This window comes from Choloepus didactylus, chromosome 8 (assembly GCF_015220235.1).
Source record: "Choloepus didactylus isolate mChoDid1 chromosome 8, mChoDid1.pri, whole genome shotgun sequence".
Classification (NCBI taxonomy): domain Eukaryota; kingdom Metazoa; phylum Chordata; class Mammalia; order Pilosa; family Megalonychidae; genus Choloepus; species Choloepus didactylus.
The window spans coordinates 85,095,236-85,116,557 of record NC_051314.1 but is presented as its reverse complement, the minus strand read 5'-3'; the positions used below and the strand labels follow the sequence as shown (position 1 = coordinate 85,116,557).

Here is a 21,322-nt window from a genome sequence, read left to right as displayed (position 1 = left end):
CAACATGCAAAAATCAGTAGTGTTTCTAAACACTAGTCATGAACAATCTAAGGAGGAAACTAATAAAAAAAATTCCATTTACAATAGCAACAAAAAGAATCAAATATCTAGGAATAAATTTAACCAAGGATGTAAAGGACCTGTATTCGGAAAACTACAAAACATTGCTCAGAGAAATAAAAGACCTAAATAAATGGAAGAATATTCTGTGTTCATGGATTGGAAGATTAAATATCATTAGGATGACACTTCTACACGAATTGATTGACAGATTCAATGTAATCCCAATGAAAATTCCAACTGCCTACTTTGAATAAATGGAAAAGCCAATCATCAAATTTATTTGAAAGGGTAAGGAGCCTCAAATAGTCAAAACCATCTTGAAAAAGAACAACCAAGTTGGGGGCTCACACTTCCTGGCTTTAAAGCATATTACAAAGTCACAGTGGTTAAAACAGCGTGGTACTGGCGTAAAGATAGACATTTTGATCAATAGAACTGAATTGAGAGCACAGAAATAGACCTGCACATTTATGGTCAACTGATTTTTGACAAGGCTGCCATTTCCAATCAACTGAGACAGAACCATCTCTTCAACAAATGGTGCTGGGAAAACTGAATATGCATATCCAAATGAATGAAAGAGGTATCTTACACCATATACAAAAATTAACTCAAAATGGATCAGAGACCTACATGTAAGACACAGGACCATAAAGTTCCTAGAAGAAAATGTAGGGAAGCATCTCAAGTTCATGTGATAGGCAGTGGTTTTTATAAACTTGATACCCAAAGTACAAGCAACAAAAGAAAAAAAAAATACATATATATATAACCTCCTCAAAATTAAATACTTTTATGCCTCAAAGAATTTTGTCAAAAAAGATGGAAAGGCAGCCTACTCAACAGTAGAAAATATTTTAAAACCACATATCTGATAAGGGTATAATATCCGGAATATATAAAGAAATCCTACAACTCAACAATGAATGGACAACCCAATTAAAAATGGGCAAAAGACTTGAATAGAAGTTTTTTCAAAGAGGAAATACAAGTGGCTAAAAAGCACATGAAAAGACGCTCACCATCACTAGCTATTAGGGAAATGCAAATCAAAACACAATGAGATATCTTTTCACACCTACTAGAATGGCCACTATCAAAAAACCCCATAAAACTACCAGTGTTGGAGAGGATTTGGAGAAATAAGAACACTTATTCACTGCTGTTGGGAATGTACAATGGTACAGCTCCTGTGGAAGACAGTTTGGCAGTTCCTCAGGAAGCTAAGTATAGAACTGCCATATGACCCAGCAATCCTGCTGCTAAATATATACTCAGAAGAACTGAAAGCAGTGATGCAAACAGACATTTGCACACTGATGTTCATAGTGGCACTATTCATGATTGCCAAAAGATGGAACCAACCTATGTGTCCATCAACCAATGTATGGATAAACATAATGAGATATATACATATGATGGAATATTATTCAGCTGTAAGAATGAATGAAATCCTGATGCACGTGACAACATGGACATTATGTTGAGTTGTTGAGTGAAATAAGTCAGACACAAAGGACAAATATTGTATGATCTTACTAATATGGACTAATTATAAGTAAACTCAGAGAGTTAAAATGTACCAGGGGATAGAATGAGGGTAGAGAATGAGGATCAGATGCTTATTTTTTGATGAATTTTTAATTAGGTTGAATAGAAATGTCTGGAAATGGATAGGCATGATGGTAGCACATTACAGTGAGTGTAATCAAAGCACTGAATTATGTGCATTATTGTGGTTGAAAGGGGAATTTTGGGTTGTGTAGGTCACTAGAAGGAAAGCTAGAGGATAAAACACGGGACTGCATAACACAGTGAACCCTGTTGTAGATGATGACTGTGATTAATAGTACAAATATAAGAATGTTCTTTCATTAACTACAACAAATATTCATCACTATTACAAGGAATTAATAATAGAGTGGTATATGGGGAAAATGCACCTAATGCAAACTATGGACTATAGCTAACAGTAATATTTTAATATTCTTTTAACAATTGTAACAAATGTACCACAACAATATTAAGGGTCAATAATGGGGGGGCAGGTGTGGAGGATTAAGGGGTATGTAGTTTTGTTTTTGGAGAAATGAAAATATTCTTAAATTGATTGTGGTGATAAATGCACTACTGTGATTATACTGTGAGCCATTGATTATGTACTTTGAATGGATTGTATGGTATGTGACTACATTGCAATAAAAATGCATTTAAAAATGAAGGAGATCTGAATGTTCATGGATAAACAAAAGCTGAGGGAGTTTGTTACCATAAGATCTGTCCTACAAGAAATGCTAAAGGGAGTTCTTCAGGTTGAAAGGGAAGGACTGTTGATAGCATCTTGAGGCCATATGAAGAAATAAAAATCTCTGCAAAGGTAACCTATAAGGGTAAATGCAAATGCCAGTATTAGTGTATTCTGGGTATGTGGCTCTACTTTTTATTTCTTATGATTTAGAATACATTTGGATAAGAAATGACAATGCTTCTATGTTATGGACATGCAAAATCTAAACAGGTAACGTGTAACAAAAACAACATAAAGAAGGGTAATGGAGAGGTATAGGAGCAAAGACTATGTATGCTATTGAAGTTAAGTTGGTATAATTTCAAATTAATTAGTTATAGATTTAGGTTTTAAATACAAACCCCATGGTAACCATGAGGAAAATGTTTAAAATATATACAGAAATGCATATGAGAAGGGGATCATTCTGTTTCATAACAAAAGATCAACTGTACAAAAGACAGCAATGAAGGAAAGGAGGGACAAAAAAAAGGCATAAGACTTAAAAGACACAAAGGACCAAATGGGTAAAGTCAGTCCTTCCTTAACACTAATACTCTGAAGGTTAATGGATTAAATTCTCCAATTAAAAGATATAGATTATCAGAATGGATTTTAAAAAAGCATGATCCAACTATATATTGTTTACAAGAGACTTATCCTAGATCCAAAGAAACAGAGAGATTGAGAGTGAAAGAATAGAAAAATATTCCATGCAAACAGGAATAGCTGAGGTGGCTATAGTGGACAAAATAGATTTTAAATAAAAAACCTATTAAAAGAGACAAAGAAAGACATTATTTATTTATAAAAGGGTCAATCCACCAAGATTATATGACAATCATAAACATATATGCCCCTAATAACAGTGCCCAAATACATGAGGCAAACATTGCCAAAACTAAAGGGAGAAATAGATATTTCTATAATAATATTTGGAGACTTTGATACTTCACTTTCATTAATAGATAGAACAGCCAGACAGAAGGTCAATAAGGACACAGAGGACTTGAACAATTCAACAAACAAACTAGACCTAATAGACATATTCAGGACACTATCCCCAACAACAGAAGAATACAAATTCAACTCAAGTGCACGTGAATTGTTCTCCAGGATAGACCATGTGTTACGTCACAAAACAAGTATCAGTAAATTTTAAAAAGATTGAAAGTATAAAAAGCATCTTCTATGACCAACATGAAATGAAACTAGAAATCAGTAACACAAGAAAAACTGGAAATTTCACAAATTTGTGGAAAGTAAATGACACACTGAAAGCAATGACATGAATACATATTTGCACACAAATGTTCATAGTAGCATTATTAACAATTGCCAAGAGATCGAAACAATCCAAATGTCCTTCAACAGATGAGTGGATAAACAAAATGTATATACACATGTTGGAATACTATGCAGAAGTAAGAAGGAACGAGGTCATGAAACATATGACAACATGAATGAACCTTGAAGACATAATGCCGAGTGAAATAAGCCAGGCACAAAAAGAGAGATATTGTATGTCACCACTAATGTGAACTCTGTGACAAATGTAAAATAAATGTTTTATATTGTAGAATGTAGGGGACCTAGTGATAGACAGCAAACAGTGAAGGGGGAATGATAATCTAATAAGAACAGATAAGTTATAAAGGGTAAACTTAATATTATGGGAATGCTCAGGAATAACTATGATTTGTTAATTTTGGGGGGGTATGGTAGGAACATGTTGGAAGCAATGTAGTTACTTGAGGTTATTTGTCTTTCTTATTTCTTTGTTCAGTTATGGTTTGTTAATTTTCTTGGGGTAGGGTAGGAACATGTTGGAAGCAATGTAGTTATTTTATGTTATTTGTTTTTCTTATTCCTTTGTTTTGGTTTTGTTTGAAATGTAGTTTTTTCTATTGTTTTTTAATTTTTTTGATAAAGTTAAAAACAAAACAAACAAAAACAAAAAGAAAAAGAAAGTAAATGACACATTCTTAAACAAATAATGGGTCAGAGAAGAAATCACAAGGAAAATTAGGAAATATTTTGAGATGAATAAAAACGAAAACATAACATACCAAAACTTAGGGGATGCAGCAAAGGCAGTTCTCAGAGGGAAATTTATAGCTATGAATGCCTATATTAAAAAAGAAGAAAGATATCTAATAAATAACCTAACATCATATCTGGAGGAAATAGAAAAAGAAGAAAAAACTAAACCTAAAGTTAGTAGAAAGAAAGAAATAATAAAGATTAGAGTGGAGATAAAACAATCAAATCAATAAACAACCATAAGATTGTTCTTTGAAAAGATCAATAAAATTGACAAACCTTTAGCTAGATTGTCAAAACAAGAGGAGATGCAAATAACAAAAATTCAAAATGAAAGGGGAGAAGTCACCACTGATCTTGCAGAAATTAAAAGGACTATAGCAGAGTACTATGAACAATTGTATGCCAACAAATAAAAATAGAGAAATGAACAAATTCCTAGAAACACTCAACTTATCTAAATTGACTCAAATAGAAATAGAAGAACTCAACACACCTACCTAAACAAGTAAAGAGACTGAATTAGTAAGCAAAGACCTCCCAACAAACAAGAGTCCAGACCAGACAGCTTCCCTGGTGAATTAACCAGATATTCAAATGAAAAATTAACACCAATCCTTCTCGAACTCTTCCAAAAAAAGTGAAAAGGTGATAACTCTTCATAACTAATACCATGAAGCCAACATCACCTTAATACCAAAGCCTTATAAAGGTATATAAGAAAACTAAAGACTGATTTCTTTATGAACATAGAGGCAAAAATCTAAAATAAAATACTAGCAAATAGAATCCAACAGCATATTAAAAGAATTATACACCATGACCAAGTGGGATTTATCCCAGGAATGCAGGGTGGTTCAATATAAGAAAATCAATCAATGTAATACACATTATAAGAATGAAAGGGAAAAAATCACATTGCAATTGATGCAGAAAAGACATTTGGCAAAATCCAACATAACGACTAAAAACCTTTTTCCTGAGTTCATGAACAAGACAAATATACCCACTTTCACCACTGGTAATCAGTATTGTGCTGGAAGTTCTTATCAGAGAAATTAGGCAAGAAAAAGAAATAAAAGGCATTCAGTTTGGAAAGGAAGAAGTAAAACTATCTCTATTCACAGATAACATGAGCTCCATATAAAAAATCCCAAGGAATCCACAAGAAAACGACTAGAACTGATAAACAAATTCAGCAAAGTTGCAGGCTACAAGATTAACACATTAACACATGAAAATTAGCTGTACTTCTATACACGAACAAAGAATTCTCTGAAATGGAAATTAAAAAGTTAATGAGTAGCAGAGCCTGATCTAAGAGAAAAAGCATTCAGTCTCACTGAGTATGATGTTAGCTGTGTGTTTTTCATATATGCCCTTTATTATGTTGCAGAGTTACCTTCCATTCCTATTTTTCTGAGTGTTTTTATCATAAAAGGGCATTGGATTCTGTCAAATTCCTTTTCTGCATTAATTAAGATGATCATGTAAGATGTAAAAAGTGGAGTTAAAAATAAAAAATGCAATAGCACTGGCATTTATATTTACTCATGTTATTACCTTCACTGGAGATCTTTATTTCTTCATACAGCTTCAAGTTATGCTCTAGTGTCCCTTCCTTTTTACCCAAAGAACTTCCCTTGGCATTTTTTTTTTTTTTCATTTCATTATTTATTTACATGTTTAGGCTCTTGTGTTAGTCTTTTACAAGCTGGTGAACACTGAGAAATTATTTATCCTACAGACAGGAATACAGCCACACATTACCAGACAGTATAAATATATGGTTGAACTAACATCAGTGTACATAACCATTTTATAAATTATGTAATAAAACAAATGATCAAGTTTCCAAATAGTAAGTTACACAGTTCAAAGGGTATATAAAATATTATATTTATGCTGAATTCATTAGCAGAAACTCACTTCTTTTTTTGCAAGAGAGGTTGGAAGAGAAGAAATAAGTCACACTTCAAAAATATCAGTTGATAAACAACTTCCAATAGATACGGGAAAAATTACAACAATTTCCAAACATTTGTGATTAAGATTTATTGTAGCTCCCTTTTGCATTTTTTGTAGGACAGGTCTAGTGACAAACCACATTAGTTTCTGTTTATCTAAGAATGTCTTAATCTCTCCCACATTTTTGAAGGACACGTTGCCAGATATACAATTCTTGGTTTATAATTTTTTTCTTTCAGCACTTTAAATACATCATCCCACTGCTTTCTTGCCTCCACTGTTTTTGATGATAAACCAGTACTTAATTTTATTGACGCTCCCTTTGAACATGACACATTGCTTCTCTCTCGCTGCTTTCAGAATACTGTCTTTGTCTTTGGCATTATATATTAATATCTTTCATGTCTTTCATTAAATTTGGGGAGTTTTCAGCCATTATTTCTTCAACTATTCTCTTTGCTTCTTTCTTTCTCCTCTTCTGTGACCCTCATAAAGCATGTATTGGTACACTTGATGGTGTCCCATAAGTCTTTAAGACTCTGTTCATGAAAGATAAAGACTGGGACTGTATAACTCAGTGAAACCTAGGGTGCTCAACAATTGTAATAAAAGGTACAAATGTGTTTTTACATGAGGTAGAACAAATGAATGTGAACATTGCAAGGTGTTAAAAATAGGGTGGGATTGAGGGGAAAATACAATCAATGCAAACTAGAGACTATAATTAACAGAAACATTGTATTATGCTTCCTTTAGTATAACAAAAGCAATATACCAAAGCTAAATGCATATGGCGGGGGGAAGGACATAGGGGAAGGGGTATGGGACTCCTGGCATTGCTGATGTTGTCTGACCCATTATTCTACTTTAGTTTAATGCTATCTTTCCTTTTGTTGCTTTCTAGCTGTCATGTTTTTTCTTCTCTCTCTCTACCTTCTTTGACTGTTCCTCCTTCTTTGTGGAAAAAATGGAGATGTCCTTATGTAGATAGTGGCGATGGTGCTGAATACATAAATACGTGTTTATACAGGGAACCAACGATTGTTTACTTAGGATGGAGTGTCTGGTATGTGAACAAAATCATCTTAAAAAAAATGGACTGATGAAGAAACCTTGAGGGCACTATATTGAGTGAAATAAAACAGACTTATAAAGACAAATATTGCAGGGTCTCACTGATATGAACTAATTACAATATGTAAACACATAGACATGAAATATAAGTTAACAGGATGTAGAACGAATGGGGAGTGGTTGCTGATTATGAGCAGAATGTTCAACTAGGTTGAACCTAAGTGTTTGGAAGTGGACAGAGGTGACCATAGCATGTTATTATGAAATAACTAACAGTGCTGAATGGTGTGTGAAGATGGTGGAAAGGGTAAGCTCAGAGTCACATATGTCACCAGAAGAAAAGTTAGAGGTTAAAAGATGGGAATGTATAAAACAGTGAATCTTGTGGTGGACAATATCCCTGATTAACTGTACAAATATTAGAAATCTTTCTGATGAACTAGAACAAATGTATGACACTATAACTAGAAGTTAATAAGAGAGGGACATATAGGAAAAAAATATTCCTATTGCAAACTATATACCGCAGTTAGTAGTATTTTAACGTCCTTTCATCAACAGTAACAAATGTACTATATCAAAACTATGAATCAATAATGGAGGTGGGGTGGTTAGGGGTATGGGAGGATTTGAGTTTCCTTTTTTTGTCTTTATTTCTTTTCTGGAGTAATGAAAATGTTCTGAAAATTGAAAAAAAATTAATTGTACATCACACAGGTGTATGACGGTACCATGGGCAATTGATAGTACACTTTGGATCTTTGGATAGTTGTATGGTAGGTGAACAATCTCATTAAAAATTATATATATATATGTATATATATATATATATAGAGAGAGAGAGAGAGAGAGAGAGAGGTTGGGGGAGAGAATAAAAAGGAATTAAAATGTTATACTAGAAAATATCTGTTTAACTAGAAAGCAGTAAAAGAATAGCAGATGAGAGATATAAAAAACAATCATCAAAATGACAGGTATGAATCCAACATTACATTACATTATATATAAATTAATTAAACACTCCAGTGGAAAGCCAGAGATTTTCAGACTGGATTTTTAAAAAAACCCACAAGATCCAACTATATGTTGTTTAAGCACACCACACAGTGGAATATACATAGCAGAATGTACATTAATTTCAAGTTCATACAGAATATTCTCCAGGATAGACTATATGCTAGGCAATAAAACAGGTCTCAATAAATTTAAAAGGACTGAAATCTAATCTCAGATAAAATAGACTTTAAATGCAGGGATGTTTTGAGAGACAAAGAAGGTCACTACATACTAATAAAAGGGCCAATTCAACAAGAAGAAATAACAATCATAAATGTTTATGCATCCAATCAAGGTGCCACAAAATACATGAGAGAAACACTGGCAAAACTAAAGGAAGCAATTGATGTTTCCACAATAATTGTGGGAAACTTCAACACATCACTCTCTCCTATAGATAGATCAACCAGACAGAAGACCAATAAGGAAACTGAAAACCTAAACAATCTGATAAATGAATTGGATTTAACAGACATATATAGAACATTACATCACAAATCACCAGGATACACATACTTCTCTAGTGCTCATGGGACTTTCTCCAGAATAGATCATATGCTGGCACATAAAACAAGCCTCAATAAATTTAAAAAGATTGAAATTATTCAAAGCACATTCTCTGACCACAATGGAATACAATTAGAAGTCAATAACCATCAGAGACTTAGAAAATTCACAAATACCTGGAGGTTAAACAACACACTCCTAAACAATCAGTGGGTTAAAGAAGAAATAGCAAGAGAAATTGCTAAATATATAGAGATGAATGAAAATGAGAACACAACATACCAAAACCTATGGGATGCAGCAAAAGTGGTACTGAGGGGGAAATTTATAGCACTAAACACATATATTAAAAAGGAAGGAAGAGCCAATTTCAAAGAACTAATGGATCAACTGAAAAAGCTAGAAAATGAACAGCAAACCAATCGTAAACCAAGTAGAAGAAAAGAAATAACAAGGATTAAAGCAGAAATAAATGACATAGAGAACAAAAAAACAATAGAGAGGATAAATAACACCAAAAGTTGGTTCTTTGAGAAGATCAACAAGATTGACAAGCTGCTAGCTAGACTGACAAAATCAAAAAGAGAGAAGACCCATATAAACAAAATAATGAATGAGAAAGGTGACATTACTGCAGATCCCGAGGAAATTAAAAAAATTATAAGAGGGTACTATGAACAACTGTATGGCAACAAACTGGATAATGTAGAGGAAATGGACAATTTCCTGGAAACGTATGAACAACCTAGATTGACCAGAGAAGAAACAGAAAACCTCAACCAACCAATCACAATCAAAGAGATCCAATCAGTCATCAAAAAGCTTCCCACAAATAAATGCCCAGGGCCAGATGGCTTCATAGGAGAATTCTACCTAACTTTCCAGAAAGAACTGACACCAATCTTACTTAAACTCTTTCAAAACATTGAAGAAAATGGAACACTACCTAACTCATTTTGTGAAGCTAACATCAATCTAATACCAAAACCAGGCAAAGATGCTACAAAAAAGGAAAACTACCGGCCAATCTCCCTAATGAATATAGATGCAAAAATCCTCAACAAAATACTTGCAAATCGAATCCAAAGACACATTAAAAAAATCATACACCATGACCAAGTGGGGTTCATTCCAGGCATGCAAGGATGGTTCAACATAAGAAAATCAATCAATGTATTACAACATATTAACAATTCGAAAGAGAAAAATCAAATGATCATCTCAATAGATGCTGAAAAAGCATTTGACAAAATCCAACATCCCTTTTTGATAAAAACACTTCAAAAGGTAGGAACTAACATGACCACAGACATAGGGGACTGGTGGTTTGATGGGTTGAGCTCTCTACCATAAGTTTTACCCTTGGGAAGATGATTGCTGCAAAGGAGAGGCTAGGCCTCCCTATAATTGTGCCTAAGAGCCTCCTCCCAAACAAAGAATGCCTCTTTGTTGCTCAGATGTGGCCCTCTCTCTCTAGCTAAGCCAACTTGAAAGGTGAAATCACTGCCCTCTCCACTAAGTGGGATCAGACACCCAGGGGAGTGAATCTCCCTGGCAACGTGGAATATGACTCCTGGGGAGGAATGTAGACCTGGCATCGTGGGATGGAGAACATCTTCTTGACCAAAAGGGGGATGTGAAAGGAAATGAAATAAGCTTCAGTGGCAGAGAGATTCCAAAAGGAGCCGAGAGGTCACTCTGGGGGCACTCTTACGCACAATTTAGACAACCCTTTTTAGGTTCTAAAGAATTGGGGTAGCTGGTGGTGGATACCTGAAACTATCAAACTACAACCCAGAACCCATGAATCTCGAAGACAATTGTATAAAAATGTAGCTTATGAGGGGTGACAATGGGATTGGGAAAGCCATAAGGACCACACTCCACTTTGTCTAGTTTATGGATGGATGAGTAGAAAAATAGGGGAAGGAAACAAACAAACAAACAGAGAAACGTACCCAGTGTTCTTTTTTACTTCAATTGCTCTTTTTCACTTTAATTATTATTCTTGTTATTTTTGTGTGTGTGCTAATGAAGGTGTCAGGGATTGATTTAGGTGATGAATGTACAACTACGTAATGGTACTGTGAACAATCGAATGTACGATTTGTTTCGTATGACTGCGTGGTATGTGAATATATCTCAATAAAATGAAATTAAAAAAAAAGAAAGTGATGGAGCAAAATTGAAAATAAATAAATAAATAAATAAATAATAAAACCCTAAAAAAAAAAAAAGGTAGGAACTGAAGGAAACTTCCTCAATATGATAAAGAGCATATATGAAATACCCACAGCCAGCATAGTACTCAATGGTGAGAGACTGAAAGCCTTCCCCCTAAGATCAGGAACAAGACAAGGATGCCCGCTATCACCACTGTTATTCAACATTGTGCTAGAAGTGCTAGCCAGGGCAATCCGGCAAGACAAAGAAATAAAAGGTATCCAAATTGGAAAGGAAGAAGTAAAACTGTCATTATTTGCAGATGATATGATCTTATATCTGGAAAACCCTGAGAAATCGACGATACAGCTACTAGAGCTAATAAACAAATTTAGCAAAGTAGCAGGATACAAGGTTAATGCACACAAGTCAGTAATGTTTCTATATGCTAGAAATGAACAAACTGAAGAGACACTTAAGAAAAAGATACCATTTTCAATAGCAACTAAAAAAATCAAGTACCCAGGAATAAACTTAACCAAAGATGTAAAAGACCTATACAAAGAAAACTACATAACTCTATTAAAAGAAATAGAAGGGGACCTTAAAAGACGGAAAAATATTCCATGTCCATGGATAGGAAGGCTAAATGTCATTAAGATGTCAGTTCTACCCAAACTCATCTACAGATTCAATGCAATCCCAATCAAAATTCCAACAACCTACTTTGCAGACTTGGAAAAGCTAGTTATCAAATTTATTTGGAAAGGGAAGATGCCTCGAATTGCTAAAGACACTCTAAAAAAGAAAAACCAAGTGGGAGGACTTACACTCCCTGACTTTGAAGCTTATTATAAAGCCACAGTTGCCAAAACAGCATGGTACTGGCACAAAGATAGACATATAGATCAATGGAATCAAATTGAGAATTTGGAGATAGACCCCCAGATCTATGGCCGACCGATCTCTGATAAGGCCCCCAAAGTCACTGAACTGGGTCATAAAGGTCTTTTCAACAAATGGGGCTGGGAGAGTTGGATATCCATATCCAAAAGAATGAAAGAGGACCCCTACCTCACACCCTACACAAAAATTAACTCAAAATGGACCAAAGATCTCAATATAAAAGAAAGCACCATAAAACTCCTAGAAGATCATGTAGGAAAACATCTTCAAGACCTTGTATTAGGTGGCCACTTCCTAGACTTTACACCCAAAGCTCAAGCAACAAAAGAAAAAATAGATAAATGGGAACTTCTCAAGCTTAGAAGTTTCTGTACCTCAAAAGAATTTCTCAAAAAGGTAAAGGGGCAGCCAACTCAATGGGAAAAAATTTTTGGAAACCTGTATCTGACAAAAGACTGATATCTTGCATATATAAAGAAATCCTACAACTCAATGACGATAGTACAGACAGGCCAATTATAAAATGGGCAAAAGATATGAAAAGACAGTTCTCTGAAGAGGAAATACAAATGGCCAAGAAACACATGAAAAAATGTTCAGCTTCACTGGCTATTAGAGAGATGCAAATTAAGACCACAATGAGATACCATCTCACACCAATTAGAATGGCTGCCATTAAACAAACAGGAAACTACAAATGCTGGAGGGGATGTGGAGAAATTGGAACTCTTATTCATTGTTGGTGGGACTGTATAATGGTTCAGCCACTCTGGAAGTCAGTCTGGCAGTTCCTTAGAAAACTAGATATAGAGATACCCTTCGATCCAGCAATTGCACTTCTAGGTATATACCCAGAAGATCGGAGAGCAGTGACACGAACAGATATCTGCACGCCAATGTTCATAGCAGCATTATTCACAATTGCCAAGAGATGGAAACAACCCAAATGTCCTTCAACAGATGAGTGGATAAATAAAATGTGGTATATACACATGATGGAAAACTACACGGCAGTAAGAAGGAACGATCTCGTGAAACATATGACAACATGGATGAACCTTGAAGACATAATGCTGAGCGAAATAAGCCAGGCCAAAAAGAGAAATATTATATGCTACCACTAATGTGAACTTTGAAAAATGTAAAACGAATGGTTTATAATGTAGAATGTAGGGGAACTAGCGATAGAGAGCAGTTAAGGAAGGGGGAACAATAATCCAAGAAGAACAGATAAGCTATCATGGGTAAATTTAATGTTCTGGGAATGCCCAGGAATGACTATGGCCTGTTAATTTCTGATGGGTATAGTAGGACCAAGTTCACAGAAATGTTGCTATATTAGGTTACTTTCTTGGGGTAGAGTAAGAAAATGTTGTAAGTAAAGTAGTTATCTTAGGTTTGTTGTGTTTTACTCCCTTGTTACGATCTCTTTGAAATGTTCTTTTATTGTATTTTTATTTTATTTTATTTTTTTATTTTTTTTATTTGTCCTACAGTTGATTTAGAAAAAAAAAGTTTAAAAAAAAAAAAAAAAACAAGGAAAAAAATATGCAGAGCCCCCTTGAGGAGCTGGTGGAGAATGCAGGGGTATTGGCCTGCCCCACCTCGATGGATGGTAACATGCCCACAGGGATTGGTGGTTTGATGGATTGAGCCCTCTACCACGGAATTTGCCCTTGGGAAGACAGTTGCTGCAAAGGAGAGGCTAGACCTCCCTATAAATGTGCCTAAAAGCCTCCTCCTGAATGCCTCTTTGTTGCTCAGATGTGGCCCTCTCTCTCTTGAGCTAAGCCAACTTGAAAGGTGAAATCACTGCCCTCCCCACTAAGTGGGATCAGACACCCAGGGGAGGGAATCTCCCTGGCAACGTGGAATATGACTCCTAGGGAGGAATGTAGACCCGGCATCGTGGGATGGAGAACATCTTCTTGACCAAAAGGGGGATGTGAAAGGAAATGAAATAAGCTTCAGTGGCAGAGAGATTCCAAAAGGAGCCGAGAGGTCACTCTGGTGGGCACTCTTATGCACAATATAGACAACCCTTTTTAGGTTCTAATGAATTGGGGTAGCTAGTGGTGGATACCTGAAACTATCAAACTACAACCCAGAACCCATGAATCTTGAAAGCAATTGTATAAAAATGTGGCTTATGACGGGGGACAGTGGGATTGGGGGGGGGCATAGGGATCACACTCCTGTTTGTCTAGTTTGTGGATGGATGAGTGGAAAGTTGGGGTAGGAAACAAACAAACAAACAAACAGACAAGGGCGCCCAGTGTTCTTTTTTACTTTAGTTGCTCCTTTTCACTTTAATTATTATTCCGGTTATTTTTCTGTGTGTGGTAATGAGGGTGTCGGGGATTGATTTTGGTAATGAATGTACAACTACGTAATGGTACTGTGAACAATCAAATGTACGATTTGTTTTGTATGACTGCGTGGTATGTGAATATATCTCAATAAAATGAATAATAATAAAAAAAGGACTGAAATCATACGAAATATTTTCTTCAACTGCAATGAAGTAAAATTAGAAATGAACAATAGAAGAAAAATTGGGAAATCCCTAATATTTGGAAATTAACACACTACTGAATAATGTATGGGTCAATGAAGAAGTAACCAGGAAAATTAGAAAATATTTTGAACTGAATAAAAATGAAAACAAAACATATCATAATTTATTATAAACAATAAAAGCAGTGCTTTGAAGGAAATTTATAGTTTTAATGCCTATCTTAAGTTTCCTCTAAAAAATAAGAAAACAAGAACAAACTAAACCCAAAGCAAGAAGGAGTAAGGAAATAATAAAGTTTAGAACAGAAATCAATGAAAAACATAAAAACATCAATGAAATCAAATGTTATTTCTTTGAAAAAATCAACACATTGACAAACTTTTAGCTAGACCAACCAAGAAGAAAAAAGAGAAGATACAAATTACCAAATTCAGGAATAAAAGAGACCATATCACTACCATCTTTACAGATTAAAAGGATATAAAAGAATACTGTGAACAACTTAACGCCAACACATTAGACTACTGATGAAATAGACATATTCCTAGAAAGACACAAATTACCAAAATGACTCAAGAAGAAACTGAAAATCTGAATGTATCTATAACAAGGAAAGAAACTGAATTCCTAATTAAATAGCTTATCCCAAAGAAAAGCCCAGACCCAGATGGCTTCACTGTGAATTCTATCCAACATTTTGAGGAGGAATAATACATATTCTTCAAAAATATTTAATACAATAGAGAAAGAAATACTTCACAACTCCTTCTATGAGGCCATTCTTATCCCGATACCAAAGCCAGACAAAGATATCACAAGAAAAGGAAACTATAGACCAATATCCCTCATGAATATAAACACAAAAATCCTCAACAAATTTTTAACAAACCAAATCCAGAAACACATAAAGGATTATACAACATAACCAAGTAGCATTTTTCCCAGGAATGCGAGGGTGGCTTAACAACTAAAAATCATATAGGAATATACCATATTAATAGATGAAAGGACAAAAGCCATGTCATCATCTCAATATATGCCCCCAAAAATTCAACAAAATCAAACACCTATTCATCATAAAAACTTTCAGGAAACTAAGAATAGAAGGGAACTTCCTCAACCTGATAAAGTATATCTACGAATAACTCAAAACTAACATCATCCTTAATGATGAAAGATTGAGTACTTTTCCCTAAGATTGCAAAGAAGCATGTCTGTTTGTCACTTCTATAGAATATTGTACTGGTGCTTTTAGCTAATGCAATTAGGCAAGAAGGAAAAGGCATCCAGGATGGAAAGGAAGAACTAAAACTGTCTTTGTTCACAGATGGCCTGATCCTCTCTGTAGAAAATCCTAAGGATTACACACACACACACACACACACACACACACACACACACAGGCATACACTACAAGAACTAACAGATGAATTCAGCAAGGCCACATGTCATAAAATCAATACATAAAATTCAATTGTATTTCTATATATTAGCAATGAGCAATTTAAAAATGAAATTAAAAGAACAACTCCAGTCACAATGGCCTGAAAAAGAATGAAATATTTAGAAATAAATTTAAGAAAAGATGTATAAGAATTCTGTGCTGAAAATTACAAAAAACATTGCTGAGAGAAACTAAAGACCTAAATAAATAGAGAAGCATTCCATATTTATAGATTGGTAGACTCAATATTGTTAAATGGTATTTCTTTCCTAATTGACCTATAGGTTCACTGCAATCCCTATCAAAATTTCAGCTGCCTGTTTTTTTGTGTTTTGTTTTTAATTCAGTTTTATTGAGATATATTCACATACCATACAGTCATCCATGGTGTATAATCAACTGTTCACAGTACCATCATATAGTTGTGCATTCATCACCCCAATTTATTTTTGAACATTTTCCCTATACCAGAAAGAATCAGAGTAAGAATAAAAAATAAAAATAAAAAAGAACACTCAAATCAAGCCCCCCATCCCACCCTACTTTTCATTTAGTTTTTGTACCTATTTATCTACTCATCCATCCATACACTGGATAAAGGGAGTGCGATCCACAGGGTTTTCACAATCACACTGTCACCCCTTGTAATCTACATTGTTATACAATCGTCTTCAAGAGTCCAGACTACTGGGTTGGAGTTTGATAGTTTTGGGTATTTACTTCTAGCTATTCTAATACATTAAAACCTAAGAGGTGTTATCTATATAGTGCATAAGAATGTCCACCAGAGTGACCTCTCGACTCCATTTGAAATCTCTCAGCCACTGAAGCTTTATTTCGTTTCAGCAGCTGCCTGTTTTTAAAAATAGAAATTGACAAAGTGATCCTGAAATGTATATGGAAATACAAAGGAACAGCCAAAATGATCTTGAAAAAGAACAAAGTTGAAGAACTTACATTTCCTGGTTTCAAAACATACTATAGAGCTAAAGTAATCAAGACAGTGTGATGCTGGCATAAAGGTAAACCTATATATCAAAATCAGTGGGAAAAAATTGAAAGTCCAGAATGAAACCATTATGTTTATGGTCAATTGATTTTGACAAAGTTAAGGTAACTCAATGGGGAAAGAACAGTCTTTTCAACAAATGGTACTGAGATCACTGGGGACTGTCATGCCAAAAGATGATTTTATGCCCTCACCTCATTCCATTTACACCAAAATTAACTCAGAATAGTTTATAGGCCTAAATTAAGATAGAAAACTATAAAACTTTTAGAAGAAAATAACAGGAGAAAATCTACATGAACTTTTGTTAGCCAAAAAGTTCTTTGATGACTTTGTAATGTGTCAACTTGGCTATACTGAAGTCAGAACTATATTTTCCAGAATGCTGCGTTTCTGTTTCATGTTAGGATGGGCTTCAAGGGAGATTTTTGCAAGGCTTGAAAGGTGGAAGGAAGGAAGAAGCCATTTTGTAGCTGATACATGTTGTTGCTAATCTGCTGGCTTACCTCTTGGCGTGTAGCATATCTGGGACAACAATTGCTCTACCATTCTTGAATTCTCCTGAAATTCTGACTCCTGTATCTGTTTAGCTTAGTGACAAAAGACCCCAGTTTCTGCAAGACACCCTGGTTACCAAGGTCAGAGACAACAAGAACAGATGCTGATTTCAGTTCATGCTAGTACGGTTCCAACCTGTTTGTGATATTTTCTTCCTGTGACTGCCTGCCCTGTGGACCTCAAGTTCCAGTTTCAGAAACAGAGACAGTCTTACAGAGACTGCTTAACCAGACCCCAAATTTACATAAGCCAATTCTCTGTAACAAATCCATATAAGCTATATAATATATATATACATACACAACATATATGGGTTACACATAATCTACTGGTTCTGCTTCTCTGGTTGAAGCTTGACTGAAACAAGTTATTAGTACAACAATAAAACCATGATCCACAGAAGAATAAAAAATTGATAAATTGATTGGACAGTATCAAAATTAAATACCTGACCTTCAAAGACAAGCCACAGACTGGGAGAAAATATTTGCAAATCACTTTTCCAAAAAAAGGACTTGTATCCAGAATATATAAAGAACTCTTAAAACTTAAAAAAAAAAAAAAAAAAAAGGGAGGGGGCAAGCATTTGAATAGACGTTTCACAAAAGATGATATAAGAATGACTAACAAGTACATGAAAAGATGCTCAAGATCATTAGTCATTTGGACAATTCAAATTAAAACCCCAACGAGATACCACTTCACACATACTAGAATGACTAGAATAAAAAAGACAGATAATAACAAGTACTGTTGAGGATGTGGAGAACCTAGAATCTTTTATATTGCTGAAGGGAATGTAAAGTGGTGCAGTCACTTTAGAAAAGTTTGATAGTTTCTAAAAAAAGTTAAATATAAATTTACCATATGACCCAGCAATTCTACGCCTAAGTTTCTATCCAAGAGAAATGAAAACATATATCCATACAAAAACTGGTGTGTGTGTGTTCATAGCAGCATTGTGTATAAAAGCCAAAAAGTGGAAACAGTCCAAATGTCCATCAACTGATGAATGGATAAACACAATGTGGTATATCCAAATAATGGTATACTATCAGCAATAAAAAGGAGCAAAGAACTGATACATTCTATGACACGGACGTACCTCAAAAGCATAGTGCTAACTGAGAGAAACCAGAGAGAAAAGACCACATATTATACAATTCTATTTATATGAAATATCCAGAAAAGGCATATATATTGAGACAAAATAGATTAGTGGCTGCCTAAGGCTGGGGTTTGGAATGAGGATTGACTGCAAATGGGCCTAAGGGATCTTTCTGGGATGGTGGCAATGTTCTAAAATTGGATTGTAGTCATTGTTGCACAACTCTATAAAAAATTTACTACAAGTCACTGAGTTGTAGACTTCACCATGGGTAAACTTTATAGTATATAAATTATATTTCAATAAAACTGTTCTTTTAAAAAGTCACTCTATTTCCAATGTCTTAAAGCACCCTTACTTCGTTTTTTCTTTTGCTTCTTCCTTTCTTCAAACAATAATATACTAATTTTACTCAGCATCTTGACATTGCTCTCAATAGCTTTGAATGTCTCTGGTAATAGCTCCATTTGTACGATCCAGTGGTGGTATTCACTGACATCCATTGTGGTCATCTCGGACAAAACGGCATCTTAAAGAGAGTAAAAAAAAAAAAAAAACAAAAAACTTTTTGAGCAGAAAAATAAATAATTATGAACATATATTGCTTGATATAGTAGAATTGGGGAATATAGTTATCTTTTGTACTTATTACTAATCTGAGGCTTTTCTCTATGAAGAAATAAGTAAGAGACTTGGAATAGAAGGCTGAGCAGTAAGTCTTGGCCACAAAAACATGAATCAGTTAAAAAGTATCAATTTGGAATAGTTCCTGCCTGAGTACTGTAGCTAGACAAATAGGTTTTCTTAATGTGAGAGTGTGTTTCACTATTAGGGATCTAAACTTCAAGTAACTCCTTTGGTTAATTATCCAATATTTTATAACCCTTGTTAAATGGGATATCTTCCAAGTACATGAAATTTCTTTTTTGCATTCTTAACTTATTCAATCTTTCATTCAACCAGTGTCTACTACTATTGTGTACTGTTCTATAAAGTAATGAATAAAACAAATGCCCTGACTTCAAATTGCTTATATTCTAATGAAAGGAGACAGACAAAAAGTTTATATGTGTAGTATGTCAAATGGCAATAAACAGTATACGCAAAAATAAAGAAAAGTAAAGGGTAATAGAAAGTTCCAGGGGATGGGGAATGGAGGTGGTCAAAGAACACCTCATTTTAAGGTGACAAGAAGTGAATGAGCCATGTGGCTCTCTGGCAGCAAATGTTCCAGGCAAGGGAATAGCAAGCATGAAGACACAGGGCAGGAGTGTACTGGCAAGCTTGAAGAAAAGCTAGGAGGCCAGAATTACTGGAGCTAAAAGAGCATGCCTATATTTTTCTTATTTTATTCTTGCTGAAACAGAGGGCAACTAGTTGTCATCTTCTGATTAGTTTTCAGAATAACTTCCTTAGTCTTTTCTTCTTCTAATTTGTCTGTCAAAATTTACTTATAGAGTCTGTTCTCTAATTTTTCATTAACTTGTGGCTTTCCTCTAAACCACTTCTGGAAACTTATTCCATTCTTCCAACCATGCCAGGATGTAGGTAAGTGTCTTTTCTCTAACTTCAACTGCATTAGGATAAGTAGCCATATTCTCCAAAAAGTTCGCTCGCCGTTTTTTCTGATATTCTGTAAGGAAGGCTCTATCCCCAGAGAGCAAGTTCTGTTCAATACTGTAGCGATTTATTATGCGCTGCACATTGTTCATTATGTCATTCAGCTGCATATTAATGTCCTATAAGAATAAGAAAGAGAGAATATATTAATCAATAAATTCTCAGTTTGATAATAAGCTTTGGTCCCCTTTCTTCTCTGAATGTCAGTGACAGTTAACAGAAAGCTCCCCAAAGTCCTGCTAATTCTAACTTTACTGTGGATCTCAGGTTTTCCCTCTGTCCCCTCCTCTTACAAATCTTTCTTCTGCTTTTAGCATCCTAGCACCACCATGAGAGTTTCAGTAATCACTAAAAGAGTTTGAAGTCAGATATGGATCCCAATCCTACCTTTTTTATTGAAATGACTTTTAGTAAGTCACTTAACATCTTTGAGCCTCCTCTGCCTCATTTGTAAAATAGTGGAGAATAGTACTTCATTTGCAGTTGGTTGAGGTGCAATTATGTACGTGAAAGTGCATTGTAAACCATAGTTGTTAAATAACATGGAAGTTGTTTTTACTTTCTTTCTTTACCTAACTCTCACACCTGGAAAGTAACTTCAGAGTATTTCTCAAATACAGTTTTTATCTCATAACCTCCTCTGCTCAAGAATCTATCAGCAAATTTCTTCTAATCATCCCTTTATCCTGCTAGTTTTTAATAGGGGAAATTACTGCCTCTTCTGTGGCATGTGGAAATTTGTAGAAGCATTTTTGGTTGTTACAATGACTGGCATTTAGTTAGGGGTGCTAACGGGATGTTAGCCATCCTATAGTGCAAGGAACAGTCCCATGCAATGAACTGTCCCACATCCCGCATGATTTTGAATATCCTAAGGGGCATTAATGTAGATAAAAATCTGTTTATAATTATCTGAGCTTAGAACCTAAAAGTCCTTTAAAAATATAAACACAAAGTATTTTTTGCCCAGGTTACTTATACAGTGAATTTACCAGAAA

General features: G+C 34.7%; 1 protein-coding gene across 1 annotated transcript in view; it reads right to left on the bottom strand.

Annotated features, from left to right (window-relative positions):
• Nucleotides 1-20,641, bottom strand: part of FAM186A (family with sequence similarity 186 member A) — a 73,745-nt gene extending 53,104 nt beyond the window's left edge. Inside the window, exons 1-3 of the mRNA XM_037847440.1 lie at nucleotides 20,618-20,641; nucleotides 20,220-20,443; nucleotides 19,063-19,229 (exon numbers count right to left, since the gene is read on the bottom strand). Coding sequence (XP_037703368.1) covers nucleotides 19,063-19,229; nucleotides 20,220-20,443; nucleotides 20,618-20,641 — 415 coding nt within the window. The remainder of the gene's footprint in view (nucleotides 1-19,062; nucleotides 19,230-20,219; nucleotides 20,444-20,617) is intronic.
• Between the last annotated feature and the right edge of the window lie 681 nt (nucleotides 20,642-21,322).